At 38.1% G+C, this 20,321-nt stretch overlaps 1 protein-coding gene across 3 annotated transcripts in view; it reads left to right on the plus strand.

Moving 5' to 3' along the window:
* mpp7a (MAGUK p55 scaffold protein 7a) overlaps window positions 1-20,321 on the plus strand; it is a 101,409-nt gene that overhangs the window by 48,316 nt on the left and 32,772 nt on the right. For all 3 annotated transcript variants that reach the window (XM_056771664.1, XM_056771665.1, XM_056771666.1), the window contains 5 exons: window positions 4,434-4,565; window positions 18,096-18,177; window positions 18,281-18,366; window positions 18,524-18,598; window positions 19,983-20,179. In XM_056771664.1, the coding sequence (XP_056627642.1) occupies window positions 4,434-4,565; window positions 18,096-18,177; window positions 18,281-18,366; window positions 18,524-18,598; window positions 19,983-20,179 (572 nt within the window). The remainder of the gene's footprint in view (window positions 1-4,433; window positions 4,566-18,095; window positions 18,178-18,280; window positions 18,367-18,523; window positions 18,599-19,982; window positions 20,180-20,321) is intronic.

The raw sequence follows: 20,321 nt of genomic DNA on the forward strand, positions 1-20,321 counted from the left end.
CTACTTCATTTTTAAGACTGTTTTAGAAACATTTGTCTAAACTTTTACTATACTATATTGGTATATTTGTAGATGTGTATATCACTTTTCATCTGAGTTTGTCTGAGACGCCATCATAATTCTCTGACCTTCTTTCTTTTGCCCTCTCTTGCTTAACTTCTTTTTCTCCTTTCTGTCCTTAACTCCATGTGTATTGGCAGAATACGTAAAGCATTTGCAGATGGCTTGTGGGGACTAGAATGGTGTCTCTGTACGACAGTAACTGTATCACTCTCAATTAGCGTTGAAATGATCCATTCCCTGCGACCAGACATAAATCAGAACCTATTAAACGATCTCCTTTCTCCTCCCCCCTTTATGATTCACACATGAAAAAACACATTTTACTCATATTAGGCCGCTTACAGACTTATATTGACATTGATGAAAGCGGCATTTACGACGACCACGTTGTGGAGAAAAAAACGACTTTGGTCTCAGTAAGAAAAAAGAGGAAAGAGAAAAAGCAGATGAGTGCCTCACCAGTTTGTGTAGACAATAGAAGCCTATTGGCTTTTGTAGAATGTGTGCAGGTATGGGTAGTTAGTTCAACGGGTTGACTAATGACTTTTCGGATGACAAACTCTTTCCTAATGAGAGCTGTACGGCCAGTTACATTTCCCAGACTTTATTTGTACAAGTTCAGCAATTTGTTATTGCAGGAGGCCCAGTATAGCTAATTAACATGCGCTCACACATGGCATGAGTACCCAAAGAGAGGGGTGACTACTTTTGTCTCAGAGTTCACCGGTTCACTGTTTTGCTACCTGGCCTGATATTGACCCCGCTGCTCGAACCCCAAGAGAGGGTTTACCTCCACAAAACTCCCTTTGTACCTGCGTGCGTCTCAGCGTGTGGAGCTGGTGTTCAGATTTAGTTTAGTTGTTAGGCTCCAGACAGACATGGTGGGAACGGAGAAAAGTGATTACGGCTCCTCATCAGTCGAACCCAGAGACAAGTTTTTTTTTTGGATGGAGCTAATCAAAGTTAAGAGGCAGAGAAATGATAGAATTTTCCTGTTATAATTCTTGCCGTTAACGCATAGTAGTAAAGTCAGATTCCCCTACGCAGCCCTATTTCAAAGCTTTATGGGATGCCAGTCCTTACTTTATTAGGGATAGAGATATTGATATTTTATGCCAGTGAAGGTGGGGTTTGGGGTCTAACGTTTGTCATCTTCGAGCCCATATGTCTTTCAAATGGCTGCTTATTCACTTTTAAAAAATATTGTTTTGCATAATACTTGAATGAAAGAGGCTTTTTACATTTTCACCAAACTTTAATGGCTCACAGTACATTTTCTGTAAAGAATATATAGACAAACAAAAGAGTCTCTGCTTTCAAACAAAAGAAACCGTATTCTTCTATTTTCATTTGTTCTTCTTTTATCACTCCTTAGATGTGGGTAGGTTTCTTCAAAAATGCATCATTTTGATTAAACAGCTGAGATAATTCATATTTAGTCAAAGGTTCCGCCCAGATTACACTCAGAACAATCATTAAAAACCGATAAGAAATATACGTTCTAGGTTCTGGGATTCTGTACTTTTCCCCAAAGGTGTGTAACAGCGCCACCTGCTGTACAACAGTACAAACACTGATTGCCTTAATAACTCGTCTTTGGCGGGGAACCGTTTTGTTTTTAATGACGAGATAACTCGTCAATTGTGTTTTAAGATAATGATGTAAATGTGTTGTTTGTTATTATTCTAGAGTAAAAGAATAACGGGGGTGGATTGCAGTAGTTTATTGCTTTGATGCTGTAATAATTTATACTGGAATGTGTGTTTAGTTGTTAGTGTAACAATGTTTTCTGCAAAGTGTTTTTAGTTGTTCAGATATGTCTTGAAGTGAGGAGAATGAACCCAGATAGATGTATCAAGCCTCAAGTGTAGTTCCCTTATTACGGACAGCATACAGTGTGCATGATGCAAATTTCGTCATCAGAATAGTACACACACGGAAGAATTTTGTTACCTTGCGCACAATTTACGCCCAGGTCGCGCATTTCATTTCTTGCAGTAGTTTGTTAACCACCAGGTGGCAACTGTGTCCTGGGAGCATCGATTCAAGGTAGTAGAAGAAACCTGTACCCTGTAGGCCCGAAGAGGTATTGCGAAATGCCGTAATGCGCATTGGTCAAATCCCATGTGTACGGATATAATTTGAAGGTAGTATACTTGGCAAGGCTGTGCGCTCGGCTGTACACATACGCTCGCACACACGTAAAAAAAGTATACCCTGGGCTTTATTTTGTCTTTTAGAGGGGCACTTGGACAGCAGAAATGAATGGCAACTCATTCGCAATTAAAAATCTTCCATTTGAGGTTCCCTCTAAACAAATGCACCATTCACTGTAATCTGCAGAACTGTGTTTAGTGTAAAGGCAAACAACATTGTTCCCTACAGGGGAAGTGTACGCTCTGCTCTTCATTTTCATCTTGCAATCTGCAACACACAAACACTGAGTTGTAGAAGGATTTTTCGGGCCTCTAGTTGTTTTAAGTTGTTTACATCCCATAATGTATTCCCTATTTCTAGAAATAGAAAGCGGGTTTGGGTTAGTGGCAGGTGTGTACACCAATCACACTTGGGTTTTAGCTTTTTTCATCATGGTGGTCTGCGTTTCATTTATTGAATAAGCAGCATTTGTAAACCAAATCAGATTCCAGATGCTTTTAAAGACCGAACATTCATTTGGATAAAATAACTTAGAATAACACTACCGGTCGAATGTTTTGGGACCGTTTCTTGACTGAAATGTTTCTCATTCTTTTAAAAAACTTTTGATGTGAAGGCGTGTGATTAAATGTCTGATGTTAGTTAAGTAGGCAAAATATAATTTTGCAAACATATATTTCATAGCGAAACTTTAATTTGATAAAAAAATGTTTTGACTAACAAATGAAGAAAGTACAGCCAATAAGAATAGATGGGAATTCCTTTAAAATTAGTTAAAAAGCATCTCCGTGTGAGACCTCAAGAAGCTGCTTGATAAAATGACAAGATAACATTTCCGCAAATTGTAGTCAAATGTTGACTACACTGATGATTATAAAATATAGTTTTTTTTGTTACAACATAATTCACATAGTTCCCTTTTTATTATTAATATAAAATGTGGGAAAATTATGAACTCGTAAGAGAGTAGTTGACCGGTAGTATACATGCTTGAAGCTGGATTCATTTTTTTTTTTCTCCAGATTTCATTTTTTTACCTATTTTTGCCTTTATGTGCGACTGATATTATACTTAAAATTATTCAACATTTTTAATATTAGTCACAAAAAACTTTCAGGTTGTACTCTGTGCGAAAAAAGACTCAAGTAAGACTTCTACATTATACTATACTACAATATAGTACGAACTCATTCTCAGAATGTATGAAACTTTCACACATCATTATTATTAATTTAAGATTTCTTAATCTTTGTTTATAGGTTAACCAAACTAAAAGTAAAAAGTATTTCCAGGTACACCAGATACCTGCTTAAACACGCTGTTGATGTATAGACACATGCTACTCTTTCACTCTCTCTCCTCTTTGTTTGTTTCTCTCTCTCACTTTCCCCATCTGTTCTGCTTTAGCCACATGTTGAGTGTTGTTCTGGAGCTTGATCCCATGTCATAAAACAGACACTTTTCTCCTCCACTCTGTCTTGTCTCTTCTCCTTTTTTTCTCCTCCACTCTCATTTTTTATCTGTGGCACAAAACTGGAAGGTGGTTTTATTCTGGAAATGTGAGGGAGAAAAGAGCAAAAGACAGAATAAAAAAGTGCTTCCAGCTGCATGCGACACACGGCGTCGTTAAAACGTGAATCCCTGAATGCCGTCGTTCTTTCGCTAGAGCTCTCATCTCTCGCCTCTTTTTCAGAGGAAGTGGTGCGAAATATTTGAAACAACTGAGAAGTTCATTGATTTCCGCATGTCCGAGCATCCTCGCTCCACTATAGCGTCCTCTAAGCTCTGGTGCGTGCGCACAAGCGTTCCTATCATCCCCGAGGGACTCAGAAATCCTAGTCGATCGTCCATGTAACACTGATCCAATCATACAACAATTTGAAAATGGGCTTTGACTTGGTTGTGATTCAAGTCTTTTTCCCCGCTGTAACAAATAACATTGCCAAAGAGGGTTGTAGTGAAATAGTTGGTGTAATCAATTCAAAAGCAGCTTTATTTGTCAGTAGGAGGTAGTAATCTAAAGCAGACCTCTAAAGCTCTGTGATTTATACTATAGGATTCAAGCAGATGCACAGAGTATCAAAACTGAGATGACTAGCCAACACGAGTAGCTACACCGAATCAGTCAAATGACTCTGTCACTTCTGTTTGTTTTGCTGCATGTGTCTGTTCTTGTGGATTTTTATTTGTACGACTTCTTTCTCTTTCCGCAGAGTTTGTTGTCAGTTCATGATATTGTGGCCAGGAAGAGTTACGATCCAGAACTTCCTCCTTTGCCAGATGACATCGATGATGAAGAAGATTCTGTCAAGATCATTAGACTGGTCAAGAATAAAGAGCCTTTGGTGAGAGATCAGAAACTAAACCTTCTTCCCCCCACAAGCACGATGAAACATGCATATGCAAAGTTTCACATGCCGTCATGTCAGGCCAGACACATGTGCTGCTATAATTCAGCCACACATTGAAAAGCACCCTTGTGAACATGAACACAAAATGTTTGGCACGCGCTCACTGCGGACCCCTATCCTCCAGTTCCTGTGTGACCACATAAAGTATCCTCCAGCTTAACATGACACAATCCACATTACCTGACACACACTTACACACTCACCTCCTGGCTGACTAGCGGTCAGTATTTCTCTGGCTGCCTTACAGATGTATCACAACTTTGTAGCATGTTCAATTCATTGTGATAAGTGGCTGGATGGTTTTGTGGACAACACTATACTCGTTGGTTGTCTGATTGAGGACAGATTTTGCTCATCACCAACCTTGGCTTTCTTTCTTGTGCCTTAAAGTGACAGTGAATGAGCACAGACATGTTGGACAAAAATAGAAGTTCTGTTAAATGTCAGGGTGTTTTTTTATATAGTGAATGCTGCAATCTGTAACTTTTCAAAAATGAGTAGATGAGCAAGTACAAAAAAAAATGTTTAAATCTGTCTCCTTTTAAAACATTGGTATGAAAGTCAGAAGCACGTGCCTAGCCCAAAGTTTACTTCCGGTCTTTGTTTTGTTATCGGTCTAGCTATTGGCTAGTCATATACAAATTATGTATACGTGTAATTTAAAATAATATTAATATTTATTGTATATTAATTGTTTTAATTAAAACTACTCAACAGTTAAAGATTTTTTGGAGAGGTCTACCAGAAGTTAAGTTTGGGGCACATGATGTTTGTTTGTTGTAACCGCTGAAACCATCTGGTTGGTTGGGCAAATACTGAATTCATAATGCATTCTGCAGCGGATACTAAGGAATTCATATTTAACCGAAGTGAATGTTCTTTTCATATGGGTTTGTATTGAGATTTTTCAGTGAATACATACTTTCTCCTGGGCAAAATGAAGTGCAAAATAAACCTTTCATTTCCTTTTAATAACTGAAACTATAGGGCATGGGTTAGGTACAGTCCAGCCTATGGCTCTAGCCATAAGCAATTTAAGTTGCTGGCTGCTCTTACAAGATCTCAATTTACCTTTTAAATATAGAAAACCTCTCACAGAAAAATTCCAAGCCATTTATCTCACCAGTTTTCAGTAGAACCTGTCAGCTCTCTGCCTTTGCTTTGTGGATTTCTTAGCCACTTTTTTCTGATTTGAACGTGCAATTTTATACAGTCAAGTGCAGACAGCCAATACAGCTCTTATAACAAAAGTGAAGAACTGCAAAGATTTACTTGAATATCTCTTTCTTTCTCTCGCTCTCGCTCTCTGGTGTGCAGTAGTTAGCACACGTCTGCGTCCGAGGTTGATTCATCCGTTTGTGTAATTGTGATTAGTGAAATGGGTAGAATTCAGTAGCTATGATTAATTGCTATCATTTTTCAGACAATGACATCATGCAGAATTTTAGTGAGGGGAGTAATGAGGAGAGAGAAGAGAGAGGGGGCTCAAGCCCTTAGACTTTAGGGATGGAACCCAAATGCTCACATGCTCTCCCCTCTGTTTGGTAACCTTAGCCTGCTGATTTATTAGCAGCAATGGCAGGACGATAATATAATTGGGTTTGGAACTGCGTGCATGTGGGGCGGCAGCAGCAGAAGCTGAAGTGAGCCCAGTGGTGGAGTTTATTGAAAGAATGTGTTGTTTTGGATAAGGTTACTGAAAGGTCTGTAGAGAAGTCGAAAGGCTCTGTGTGTTGGAGAGATAAAGTGTGTATGTTCTACTTAGAGTTTCAGACTGAGTTATAGAAGTATTGTAGACAAAGCAGACGTTTGCCAACAGGGCGATTTGGCAGTAGTGTGTGCGTGTGTGTGTCTGTCATTTCATCGCACGGCTTGTGTTGTTTGGCGAGCAACTGTTCATCTAGGTGATTATTGCACATTTTATTTGGAGTCTGGCCAACACAGTCTTTCATCTTAGAAGCCTTAGGTATACAGTTTGTATTGTGATAAAGTGGCCTTTGTAAAAGTGTCATATTGGAAGCCACTCCGCTTATTTTACCTGTTTACCCTTTCACCTATTATTTGTAGACCTACTTATTCCCTGAGTAGTTTTCTTTTTAACATATACAAACATAGCAAATTACTTTTTGTTAAAATATTATTTTCAGTTCTAGATTCAATAAATAATTGATATATATATATATTATTGATGCACCGATATTAACATTTTGACCGATAACGATAATCCTTTAATATCGAGAGCCCATAACCGATATGTTGGCTGATATACAGCATCTAAATATTAATATAAAAATCCTCTGAGACTGAAACAAAAGGCAAAAAGTGTACAACTGCTTTTTTTTAGAAAACATTCAATGTAGGAAACAAGGGAACCATTAGTTCTCTTCCCCCCAAAAATCAAATACGAAGCCTACTTTACACTAGTTAGCGATTCTTGAAGCTTCAAACATTTCTGTTATATTTTTTTAATAAGCAAATTATAGATGTTTCTCCAGATAGCCCAGTAAAATGTTCTTAATAGCCACAAGTCTAACATGTCTCAAGACAGAAAGCATTCAGACAGCAGTCTGATTCAAGAAATATGCTTTTTTCCCTAAAATGTACAGATACTGTATCTACACACTGTACCTACATCATCAATGTTTTGCTGATAGCAGTAAATTAATGATCACCAAGGAAAGATAGTTCTGCACTGTATTTTATCTGTGAGCAGCATGCAGCTGAAGAAGTTTAACCAGAGGAAATTTTTGATAATTTATCGGCTATAATACATCGGTCTAAATTTTATTATGGGCCGATACAGATAACATTAAAAATGACATTGGCCCAATACTGATATGGTCGATAATTTATGTATATAACCATATATATACAAGATTAATAAATAGATATATACATAAATGGGGTGGTTTCCATTGCAGGACATAAGACTAAAATAAAATAAATCGGTTCCATTGTCTTAAAATCCACACAAGTACAGTAAGGTTAATTTGTAAGCATGTTTGTAAAAAACATTAAATTACCTTCTTTAACCAAGCCTTAGTCCTGCCTTTAACTAATCCCTAGTAAATTTTGATAATTTACAGAATTATTTGATCAGATAGGCATGTAAATGTAATGTAAATGACTTATCTGACAATTCTTTCTTTTCTTAGGTTTATCAGACTGAACATTTGGAATCATGATTAAAGGCTCTACACTTAACATACATATTTTAAATTAGATAAAGATTGAATAAGATTTATGATTATAGTTATTGATTTTATTAAGTGACATCCTGCACATGATAATGAGACTTTACAATTGATTCAATATCTTTTTTCACTGCCTCAACATTACTTTTTGTATATATATGTGCCCATGCTAAATTTTGACACCAATACGATAGCCGATTATTCAGAGTAATATCTGCTGATATCTTCTTTTGAGTGATAAGATATATCAGCTTTTTTTTATCTGCCAAAAGTATGAAAAATTGCATTTATCGACCGATACTGATTATTGGCCGATATATCGGCGCATCTCCCCTTTTTGGTTGAGTCCCATTCCAGCATCTGTGATTCAGCATTGTAAAAATGAAGTTTCAGTCTACATAATCACTCTTCTATATTCTTATCTCTTTGGCAAGAAGTAAAGTAAAAAACATTTTCAACAAATGTTTTTGTGCATATGGAATTTCTGTGGCCACTGAGGTCTTTATAGTTCACATATAAACTTAAATGAGTATTTTACTAAAATGTGCCCCCTTTGACATTCCATAGTAGGAATGAAAAAGTGATTGGGTGCAAATTTTCAACTACTTCTTTAACACTTCTCTGCTGTTGGATAGAACCTGTGAATTTGAGAACTTCCATGTATCCAGAATAGGGTTGGTCAGACACTAGAGAGTTTTTGCAAGACACATGAACTGAGTTTTTCATGTTTCAAGATTGTCCTCACATACTTTCAATGTCAAGAAACCTGTGGAACGTTCTAGAACCCTTGTTTCCTGGCTTATTGCTGTTGACTGTTCATGGCAGTGAAATCCACACAATGGTAGAGGACCAAGTCTTCGAGACTAAGCAGCCAAAACAAGACTTATTACTTCAAGGAAAAAAAATGTTTTTGAATGGCTGTGCTTAGATTTGTCATGTTGAGCTCTGGAAACCAATTGTAGCCAGCAGACATTCTGTACTGTAATAGTTCACACTGTTCTTATTTCCTCAGTGACCTCTCATTGGTTGGTGACACAAGGTTTCATTAATGTTTCCTCTCAAGCGGTTTTGGAATTAGCCTTACTAAAGACGCCATTGTAAGTTTTGACATGTCTTGATGCAGGCTATTTTTCTATGTTGTGTAATTGATATGTTGCCGTGTTTGTGGTTCTTGATATTAATAGGACTCCTGTGTGTGATAATGAGAAGAAATTATATACAATGAAATGTGGACTGGATCTATGCAGGGAGACAAAATGATGAATTACCAAAAAGAATGACATGGCTGCTCTTTCTGCCTTAATTTTAAGCTCATGAGTTTGAATTTTAGCTCAAGTGAGCATGGGTTTGATGCCCAGGGAGTGTCCAAATGCATAATAAGTTTTCTTTTGAAGCAAAGGACAAATTAGAAAATAATCTGTTTGCGTTAACTGCAAAATACTGAGTTTACATAATGTTACTTTCTAAAAATAATGGAGGCACAAATTTCTTTGGGTTGAAAGACAGAAGCACACATGATAGTGGTTTCACATACATCCATGTGCTCGGAAGAAAATACGTCATGACCCTAAAGCAGTTCTCAACTCTGGCCCACGAGATCCATTTTCCTGCAGAGTTTAGCCCCAACTCTGATAAAACACCTGATGAGGCTAATCAGTGACTTCAGGAACAGACGCTTTCAACTTAATGTAGGGCTGAACAGATTGTTTGGCATATCGCATTGAAGTACCGCAAGAGCGTTTCAAATCCGTACCGAGCAATCTGCAGTTGAATTGCTCTCGCAGTACTTAAATGTCATACGCTGATAGATTTGCGCAGCGCCGCATTAAGTTGAACACATCTATTCATAAGGAGGCTGATTAGCTTGTTCAGGTGTTTTATATCAGAGTTCGGGCTAAACTCGGCAGGAAAATGGATCTCGCAGGCCAGAGTTGAGAACCACTGCCCTAAAGGCTCAGTCATGAGGCTCTTAATGGAAGAGAACGTTCTCTCCGGTGAACCGGACTGATGTGTACTGGCCATGGAACAGAGCCAAGTTTGACCTGAGACCTACTGTCTCACTAAATTTTTTAAGATTAGTGACAGATTGATATCTTTTTAATCCAAATTGAGATTACAATCACTGACTGATAATTGGCCAATTAAAGGTTCCTCCTTAATACAACAGTGCAGTTTTCAGAGATTGATGATTTTTATAGAAGAAGATTTTTTATAGAATGTGCTTAATAATGTTTTAGTAAATATTGAGTTGAAGACTTGTTGGATTTGAGCAGTTGTGCATACACCCTATTTGTCATCATTTGGCTTTCTAGCTTCTTCTGTCACTCACCCTGTGCTACCGCTGACAGCAGCTGTCCCACAACTTCTTGAAGTACAGCCACAGAAAAGAAAAATAGAAAATTTCAAAATGTTTTTCTGAATTTTAAGGTATGTGTTTAGGTAAAATGGTCATGGTTCATTCTGTTAACTACTAAAAATATTTCTTCCAAATTTCACATATTGTTTCAATATCCATTTATTTGCAGAAAATGAAAACTGGAGTAACAGTAACTCTGTAACTCAAAATATGCTCTGTATTTTTTTTTTATCTGGAATACTGCAAAGAAAACAAGTTCATATTCACTTTTAAGCAATACAACAGTATTTTTTGTTGAATAACCTCGGTTTTCATGTGTCTTATCATGCTGTCAGTCTTTCACATTGCTGTTGGATGACTTTGTCTCTACTGAGGTTTGATATCGTCGAAATCCAACAGACACTAGACTGGAATGGCACATTACATCTAGAAAGGGTGATGAAACAAACATTTGAAATGCAATCTTCATTTTATAAGGCTTGATTCTTTTTCTCACAGTTAACAAATTTCTAAGAAAACACCAAATGTTACTTTTATTTTGTGTAAAGTGTACATATAAAGTAACATTGTGAACGGTTTAAACTATACACACACACGCACGTTCAGACACGTATTTAAACATATTTATTACTACCGACATGTGCTTTATGACTTTATCACTGGTCATCATGTAAGTGTGGGGTTTAAGTCTCTCTCCTCACCTCATGATGTTTTTCCAATATTTAGTTCCTTCCTCCTTATAATGTCCTCTGATTTTCCCTAAGATCCATGTTTCTGTCTCTGTATCCTGTTACGGAGAGCACAGGAGGTGCACAAGCCCAAGCATTATCACACACACTGCACTCTTTGTTTAGCGAGCTCTCTGCTTGTCTTGTAAAGGCATTTCCTCATGTAGCTGAAGGAATAAGATCTGACTGGTGAAAGTGCTGTTTTCTTGGTGGGATAATTACAAGCAACACTTTAAATCAGACTAGAGCCGGTTCTGTGTGTGAAACCGCAGGCAAAAAAATCCCTCAAACACATGGATGGCTTTGATACTCATGTAATGCGTAAACATATAATTCCCTCTATATACGTCATATGTGTAGTAAAGAGCAGTTAACACCAAACATATAAACCCCATATGTATTAAGAACGTTTGTTGCTTGATTTCTATTTTTGTTGTGTCAACTCCACCCAAAAAGAAATTTTATTGCTGCAAAATCCCGTTCAAGATATGGTCAAATTGGCAGCAGTTTTGTGCTTTCATTTGTATTACTTTACACTGGATACTTTGGGACATGTGTAGGTGTGTTTCCAGTAGTGTAATGTCCAGCATAAAAGGATAAGAGACATGAAAGATGGTATCCAGCATTCTGTCCCAGGCCTCATTACTTATTTACCTCCACCCATTTCCATTTTGCTTCCTGCCATTCTTATTTATTTCCATTGGTGTAAGGCCCGTTTCATTTTCACCGCATATCCTGGAATTCCTCAACCATTATTATCTTAATGAGATCCAATTTTCCTTTTTAAACATAATACCTGTTAATGATGGAAAGGTAAGGCAGCAGGGTTAAAGCAACATTTTGACTCTGAGTGCACGCATGTAATTTACATTTACTGGGAGGTCATTAAGGGGTCAGTATAATACATTTGAAACGCTTTACGTTGCACAACTAAACAGAATCAGAAAGAGCTTTATTGCAAAGCGTGCTTGGACACAAAAGGAATTTGTCTTCAGTGCACATACAGGTTAAAAAAAGTGACCAGGTACAGGTTACAAAAAGGAAAAATAAATATGTGAGACAATACACATTTGACAAAAAGGACAATCAGCAGTATATTGTATGTACAGTTGTGCTGTATACAAATTATACTGCGTTATATACAAGTTACGCAGGGGAAAGTGGATAGCTGAACACTACATCAATGACATATGTATAGTAAATATGAGTATATATTGTTGTGTATGGCACATGTTTTTATTGCACAGTAGAAGAACTGTTCATGAGGTAGATGGCCTGAGGGAAGAAACTTTTCCTATTTCTAGCTGTTTTGGTCCTCCGTGCTCTGAAACGCCGACCAGTCGGCTGCAGTTCAAAGAGAAAGTGTGCTGGGTGTGATGTGTCCAGAGTGATTTTGCGAGCTCTTTAACTCTCTCTGGATGAGTACAGTTATTAGAGAATGGAGAGGAAAGTAAGGAAGTACAGTCTCTGCTGGGCCTTTTTCACAACAGTCGATGTGAATGTCCCCCTTCAGGTCCTGTGAGATGGTGGTGCCCAATAAGTGTGTTTTGAGTGTGGAAGTAAGTTTGCATGTGCTTTATGATCAGAAATTCTAAAATTACCATTTAATGTGATGTACTCACTGGGGACATGAATCAGAACAATCATAACTGCAGTTAATGGCCTCTATGTTAATGTAATAAAGGAATCGTCCACTTTCAACATAGATTTTCATGATAATTTACTCACACCAGTTGCCATCCAAGATGTTTGTGTATTTTTCTCTAAGTCGAAAAGAAATTAAGGTTTTTGATGAAACATTCAAGGATTTTTTTCCATATTGTGGACTTCAATGGACTCCAAACCGTTGAAGGTCAATATTACAGTTTCAGTACAGCTTCAAGGGCTTTAAACTATACCAGACAATTAATAGGGGTCTTATCTAGCGAAACGATCGGTCATTTTCTAAAATAAAATAAAATTGTATATGCTTTATAAACACAAGTGTTCGCCTTGATCTGCTCTGCGATGCACGTTCATTCTCTGCTCTGCGTGTTCCTGCTCTGCTTATTCATGACTTCACTTAATACGTAATTATGTTGAAAAGGTCAACGATTGGCAAACGTCAAGCGTGAGCTTTTATAACGTTGTTACGTATTATGTGAAGTCATGAACATGCATCGCACACAAGAGCAAGGCGAGTATTTGTGTTTATAAAGCATATACATTTAAAAAAATCTTTTCACTAGATAAGACCTTTATTCAGTGTCCGGTATAGTTTAAAGCCCTTGAAGCTGCACTGAAACTGTAATTTTGACCTTCAAACGTTTGGAGTCCATTGAAGTCACCTATATGGAGAAAAGTCCTGGAATGTTATCATCAAATACCTTTGTTTCTTTTGACTAAAGAAAAAAATGGATAAACATCTTAGATGACAACAGGTGTGATTAAATTATCATGTAAATGTATGTTGAAAGTGGACGATTCCTTTAATGACCTTGTTGGGATCCATCGTTGTTCTTTCTGCTTGCTGTTCTTTCCCAGTTTTCCACATAAATGTATAGATTAATCTTTGTTTCTTTGTGTATTTGTGTCACACATTCACTGTTAACACACACACTTTACATTAACTTTTTAAAATCCTCATCTAATCCTTTTACTGTGAAAACTATGCACGTTTCATAATACAGTCAAAATCAGGAGTGAGGTTTGCCTGTATACTCCAGCATCTGTCAGTCATTCAGATGAAGTGTCTCATAAGACCACTGCCCTGGCTCTCTTGAGCTCTGTACAGACTTTTGGCCTGCCTAGTAATAACAGTCATAAGCATTTATGTTCCTCAGGCTCCACAAAAGCAGCTGATCACCTTCACGACTGGCAGCTGTGGGTCACATTACTGATGAGTAATTTAGAAAGCTATGGCCTCTGGTTTTAGCGTGCTTCATTTTCCTCCCTCTCTGCTTTTTCTTGGACTCCTCTCTCTCTTTGTCTCTTTACAGTAATTATTCAGGGGATCGTGGTCTGTTCAATGAAGTCTATTTATAGTATCTGTTTTAACGGGCAGACGGACCTCAGCAAACAAAGGAAGTAAGAAAAGGTTGAAAATGCTAATTTCCTCTGGCTGCCTGTTGCGGTGACCTTACTGTGAGAATGAAGGCAGATCGTGCAAGTGTGATTGTGTGTGGATGACTAAGAGAGGTGGAGTTCCTGATGGTTAAATTGCTCCTGCGTGATGAGTTTGGTCAGTCAGCCTAGCGTAGCGTGGTCTCCGCTCATCAGTAGGTGTGATTGGCGGACGTCTATCGTGTCGGATGCAGAGAGGGCAAAAACTAAAAACATTGACATATTCATGAGCACCAATCACTTAACTGAATACTCGCAGACTATGTAAAAAAATAATTATTACCTTACGGTCCATCTGTTTTCAAAACCACATCATTTGAATATAATGACATTAATGTCTGTCAAAAAAAAAAGAAAAATGCACAATATATGGAAGTATTTACGAGAAGCAGTATTTTCCAGCATTTCCAGGAAAACTATTTTGATCACTGATCTTCTCAGTTGTTTGAAAGATTAAGACGATTATCAAAGTTGCATAACAAATAGCTTTTTGCGGATTTTGACTTTTATTCATATCGCTGCTGTCCTTTTGAAACTTTTTATCTCCATATTTTTTTATTTGTCATTTTTTGTCGTAAATCATTATTAGTAACCCTTCATTTCTGTCACTGTGTTCGGCTGAGTATTAAAAATTTCATGTCAACTTTGACATGTATTTGACATGTACTTTTAATTGTATAACAGTACTGTGTTTTTTTCATTTCCTGAAATACTGCGGACACCCAAAGACTCAGAAAGACAGTTACGATATGTGACCACAACATTAGTTTTAAAGGGGGAATTTAACAGTGTTTCATGCATTCTGACTTTACAATGTCAAACGTGTTGGCTTCTCATGGTCAACTTGTCAAAAAACAAATTGGACGTATTACATTTACATTTTACATTTAGTCATTTGGCAGTCATTTTTATCCAAAGCGACTTACAGTGCATTTATTACAGGGACAATCCCCCTGGAGCAACATAGAGTAAAGTGTCTTGCTCAAGGACACACTGGTGGTGGCTGCTGGGATCGAACCAGCAACCTTTGATATACCAGTTCAGTGGTTTAACCCACTAGACCACCATCTCACATGTTTTACTTAGTATTTCTGTGCTCGATACACTCCCCCAAGGTTCGTATAGGTTTCATTTTTTTCCGAAAATGTTAAGAAATAGACCGCCAAGACCCGCTTACCATCAAGATTGGCTGCGCTGTGTCAAGATTGGCTGCCTGGTTGACCTGCAGCTTCAGCTAGTTACACTTGCGATAGTGAGAGACGTTTAGGTGTGTTTGTTTGTTCACAGCATTTTATATATAGCATTATATAGCATTTGTTATATAAATGGTGAATATAACGCTTGATTTGCAGATCGTTTGAAACTGATAGATGGAGCGGTCCCAGCTCTAAAAAATTTTGTCATGAACAGCACGGGGTAAGTGAAACTGAGTCATATGTTTTGTTGGCATTTGGCGCTAACTTGCAACACAAACTTAAGTTGTCAACAGTTATGTAGGGATAATGCGATGATGAATTGTGTGCTCGTGATTTAGTTCCTCCCTCCCGCACACCCCCAGGAGGTCGTCTGTTTTCGGAAATAATCGTACAGCTGTATCTATCTTTTATAAATGTGATCAAACTAAATACTCTTTGAAGATACAAAGTATGCAATATTACTGAATAGGTACTCAAGATTAATATGAGATTGGTGGAAACTGCGCGTTCAATCGGATCTTTAAGTAACACAGGAATACTTTACTTACTTTAATTGTCTTTATATAGTACATGGCTTTTATATGTTCATGTTAGATTACTTTACACCTTAACAATATCAACAGCTTTCTAGCAGCTCACTGATATGGAGGTTCAGTATTGTTTAAATTTTATTTATTCTGATTCTGCTTTTTGATTTTGATTCTTATCGATTCCCAGTTTCGAAAACAAGGTTGAAAAAAATGAAGTAAAACATTTCGATATCAACCAGTGTGGTAATTTAGTCTGCCTATTGCCTGATTTGCAAAATATATATTTATGAGCACCTTTTTGTTCATATATACACATAGAAACCATGTTTTGTAAAATAGTAAAGATATGGTTAATGTCTTTAATTGAGATATTAGCAAAAATGAAAATGTGCATACAAGAATTGATAGGAGGAATTGAAATTTTATATTAAGTATCCAATTCTATCCAATTCTAACCTTGCGATTCAAGAATTGATATTCTGATTCCCAACCCTACTGAAATGGCCACAGATGGATTTGTTGGAGAGTTTTAATAGAGGCTTTAAGGAGATTGTTTATAGTTGATTTTGTTCTGGCAGAATGATACTAGTCATTATAAATTCACTGGACGTCAAGACCTAAGCAGAGAAACAAAAATCATTTTCTTGGTTTTGTTCTGTGCTATTGTATTCAAGAAAGTTGTATTTGCTTCCAAGATGCTTTACGTACTCAACACTCAGCTTGACTGGCTCAATGTGCAATGCTGCATTGATGTAATAACCATGTTGAAAAATGTCTACACTCTTCGATAAACTGGCCAGACTTAAGTTCAGTCTATAAAAAAAATCTCTGGCTGATGTTCCTTTTAATGTTTCTTCTAACTCCACTGGTAGAGCATAAAGTTTGCATTGCCAAGTCTGTGGGTTCAATCTTAGCAAACACATATTGATACAGTTCCTTGGATATCTTGAATGTGCTGAAAGTCGCTTGGAATTAAAGTGTCGATCAAATGCATAAATGTAAATTTGTGTTATTCAGGTTATGAAGGGTCCTACATATACCCTTTCAAATTTTACAGCTGTAGTCTTATTCTCTTTCTTTATCTCTCTGACATGTCTGTGATAAAAGCGCTGCTTCATCTCATGTTGAGCAAAACCAGTTAAGTTAATGGCTGGGTTCTGTCTCCACCTAAAGCTTTGGGCCAGTCGCCTTCTTGTCCTTCCAGGTCAGCAAATTACACCAATTATATGATCACCAGGTAATATTCGAAGACTTCTGAAGGAAACTGCAACAAAGGGCTGCACTTCCCATCACACTGCCAGTGTTTAACACATCAGAGAAGACCTTGGGCTATTATATTAGCCATGATGATGACAACCCAAAAGCATTACAGGTGACCGAGTCATCCAAATGTCTTTGAGAGCATTATTCATCATACTGAGGCAGTACAGATAAAAGACTGTGTGGGTGCTGTGTTTGCAAATTCAGAGAAGCCCATTCACGTGCCAATGGATCAGCTTTAATGGAAGGTCAATTTTTCACCCCATCAGACGTCAGAAAGGAAAGACTCTCTGAATGTGCACGCAAGCACGAGAAGCTTTGACTGAACTGGTAGATCTAATACACACCTTCGTCCAGTTTCACGGATGCTTTAGAAGTTACAACAACCTCAGAGACACTGATGCAGAAAACAGAGAGATTTGGCTGTCTGACATGTTTGTGTGCGGGAATGGATCTGCGCCCTGCTAGGAATCTCGCCGTCTTTGTCTCACTGTCTAATTTCGCCATGTGTTTGTGTGTGTGCTGACGGCCCATGCTGGGAGCGTCTGGCCATGCACATCTGTGTTACGGCAGTGCATGAGAATGTATGGCGGTGGGATGACACTCGGCGGGCATATTGTTGGCAAGCTATTGGCACATATAGTTAATGCTTTAGAATTTCTGTCTGTGTAGCAATTTAAGTGTCATGTGTGGACAGTCCACAGTCACGGAGACGTTACTTTCAAGTGTTCACAGACATACAGAATGTCCCATGGACATTATACAGTATCCTTTCCTGTGGCTCAGGGGTCAGAGCATCGCAATGCCAAGGTCATGGGTTCGATCCCAGGGGATTGCACGTAGACCGAAAAACAAATGTATAATACACTGCAGTGTAAGTCGCTTTGGATAGAAGCGTCTGCGAAATGTGTCAATGTAAATGTCAATGTAATACAGTATATGTTTACGTTAAACATTAATATTCAAATAATTTGTTTGCTTCATGTGTACAAAAAATATAAGGATTGAGAAATACAGGTAGGCTACATTGTCCTGATGATAAAGGAATATTACAATGTAATCAGAAAAGTTTATTGTTACTGTTAATGTGTGTCACAGGGTGCCACCATAAAGAGGGACGAGCACACAGGAGCGATCATAGTGGCGCGCATCCTGAGGGGCGGAGCAGCAGACAGAAGTGGTGAGCAATGACACGCCCCCTCTCTCCAAGTGCTGTTGTGTTGTAGTGTCAATCAAGTGTGAGTTTACATTGATTATCTTTCTTCTTTTCTCTCCGTGTGCAGGTCTGATACATGTCGGGGATGAGCTAAAGGAGGTCAACGGCATCCCCATAGATGACAAAAAACCTGAGGAAATAATTCGCATCCTGGTATGTACAGTATACACGTGACTGTGAGTGAGAAACCTTTATGGTAAATTACTGGCATGATAAATTACACACATTTATTACATAAAGAAATAGGTTTGGTTTTCTTTTTCGTTTTTGCTTTAACTATACAATTGTGTCTTTTTGGTTCTGTCTGCAGGCACAGTCACAAGGTGCCATCACATTTAAAGTGGTCCCAGGCATCAAAGAGGAGGAGCCAAACAAACAGCCCAAGGTACCATTGGATTAACTCCGAAATGGGATGTTTTACTCAGACCGGGGGAGTTTTTTATCTGAACGTGTACCACTGCCTGCTGATTTGATGGATGAGCTTTCATTCCCACTCATCTTCAAAACAAATCACTTGCACTAAATCTCTCAGCTTCTGTCCAGCTCACACACAGCCTCTCTCACTCTTCTTAACACTGTTAGGCTGCCTTGCAGCCCACTGTCTTCATAGGCAACTGCTTTTTAAGGCAGCGTCTTACATGAAATAGAACATCTTTAATTATAGATATAAAACAATCTATCGTGGTGGTTTGAATTGTGTAGCACATCATATATTAAAAAGCACTAAACATATATGGCACGCACAAATAAAATGTTATCCTTTATCACTAAATAACTGTTCATTTTTTAGTTTAATACAAAACAAAGGACAGTGTAATTGCGCAAGTAAACAGTTGCTTGAGGATCATACTCATGATGTCTTGAAAATGTTGCCTTAGTAGGCGTCCCGCTAAATTTTAGGACACCGCTTTTATGTCTGTGTGTGAGCGTTATATACACTGTGCGGGTCTGTTTTACTCCTTTGCTGTTGTAATGGTTTAAATATGTTTCAGTTTTGAATTCAGTCATAAGCTGCATGTGTGTGTGTGTGTTAAGCGGTGACTATAGTTTACCGTTTTCCGCACATGTAATGAATATGTTGAAGTGCTTCTAATTGGCTGCACATGTGTAAGAGGGATAAAAAATGATGGAGTGCGAGACAGAGGGATGAAAAATTCCCTCAGGATGTATTGGTGTGTTTGTGGGGAATGTTCTCCACTCTAACATAATTTTTCTATATGGCACACGCAGCTCTCTAAATCAACACAAGCCACAACTCTGGGGAGCTTTCGGGAGCTAGCTTTTGTTCCCTCTCGCACATCTTTTTCACAATAGCCATTTACCTTTATATTTATATTGTTTGTTTTATTTGTCTGCTTCATCACACCAATCCTGCGAGCACTTATGTTAGAGAAACACTAATGAGAATTGCACAACTTTTCCAAGCAGAATGTCCTGTAAGTGCGTGTGTGGAAAGTATAAGAAGAGCAGACTCCGGCACTGATTAACCTGACCTTTCTGACCAATTAGGGAGAGCCACAGTGCCATTTGCCAGGTCTCTGTCTGCTACCCAGAATGCACCTTGAGTTGGTCATGGTTTAGGGATAAAGCAGATGTGATTCGAATTAAATTGCTTTGTGTTTTTCGCCCTCTCCCTCTCTCTCTCTCTCTCTCATCGGTCTCTCATTTCATTTTATGCCTTTAATCCACTCAATCTCATTTTCTCGCTCTTGCCTTTTTTCATGTTGAATTTCGCTTTACTTACTCATTCTCTCTCGCTTTCTTTCTAGATGTTTGTGAAGGCGCTTTTTGACTTCAGCCCAGAAGAGGATAATGCGATCCCTTGCAAAGAGGCAGGCTTGGCGTTCAAGAAGGGAGATATCTTGCAGATTATGAGTCAGGAAGATGCCACCTGGTGGCAGGCCAAAAACGAAGGCAACGGGAACCCGCGCGCTGGTCTTGTCCCTTCCAAACACCTTCAGGAAAGGTTAGCAGATGCTGTTCATCTCTCTTAAACTGTTCTCTTTCCTCACACTATCACCAGGTTTAAATTCAACAGCCCTCCACGACTCCATTAGCCTGTCCGTTTACTGTCCTGTCTACTCGTATATCTTATTCTCCTGTCATCC

This window comes from Triplophysa dalaica, chromosome 17, assembly GCF_015846415.1.
Source record: "Triplophysa dalaica isolate WHDGS20190420 chromosome 17, ASM1584641v1, whole genome shotgun sequence".
Lineage (NCBI taxonomy): Eukaryota > Metazoa > Chordata > Actinopteri > Cypriniformes > Nemacheilidae > Triplophysa > Triplophysa dalaica.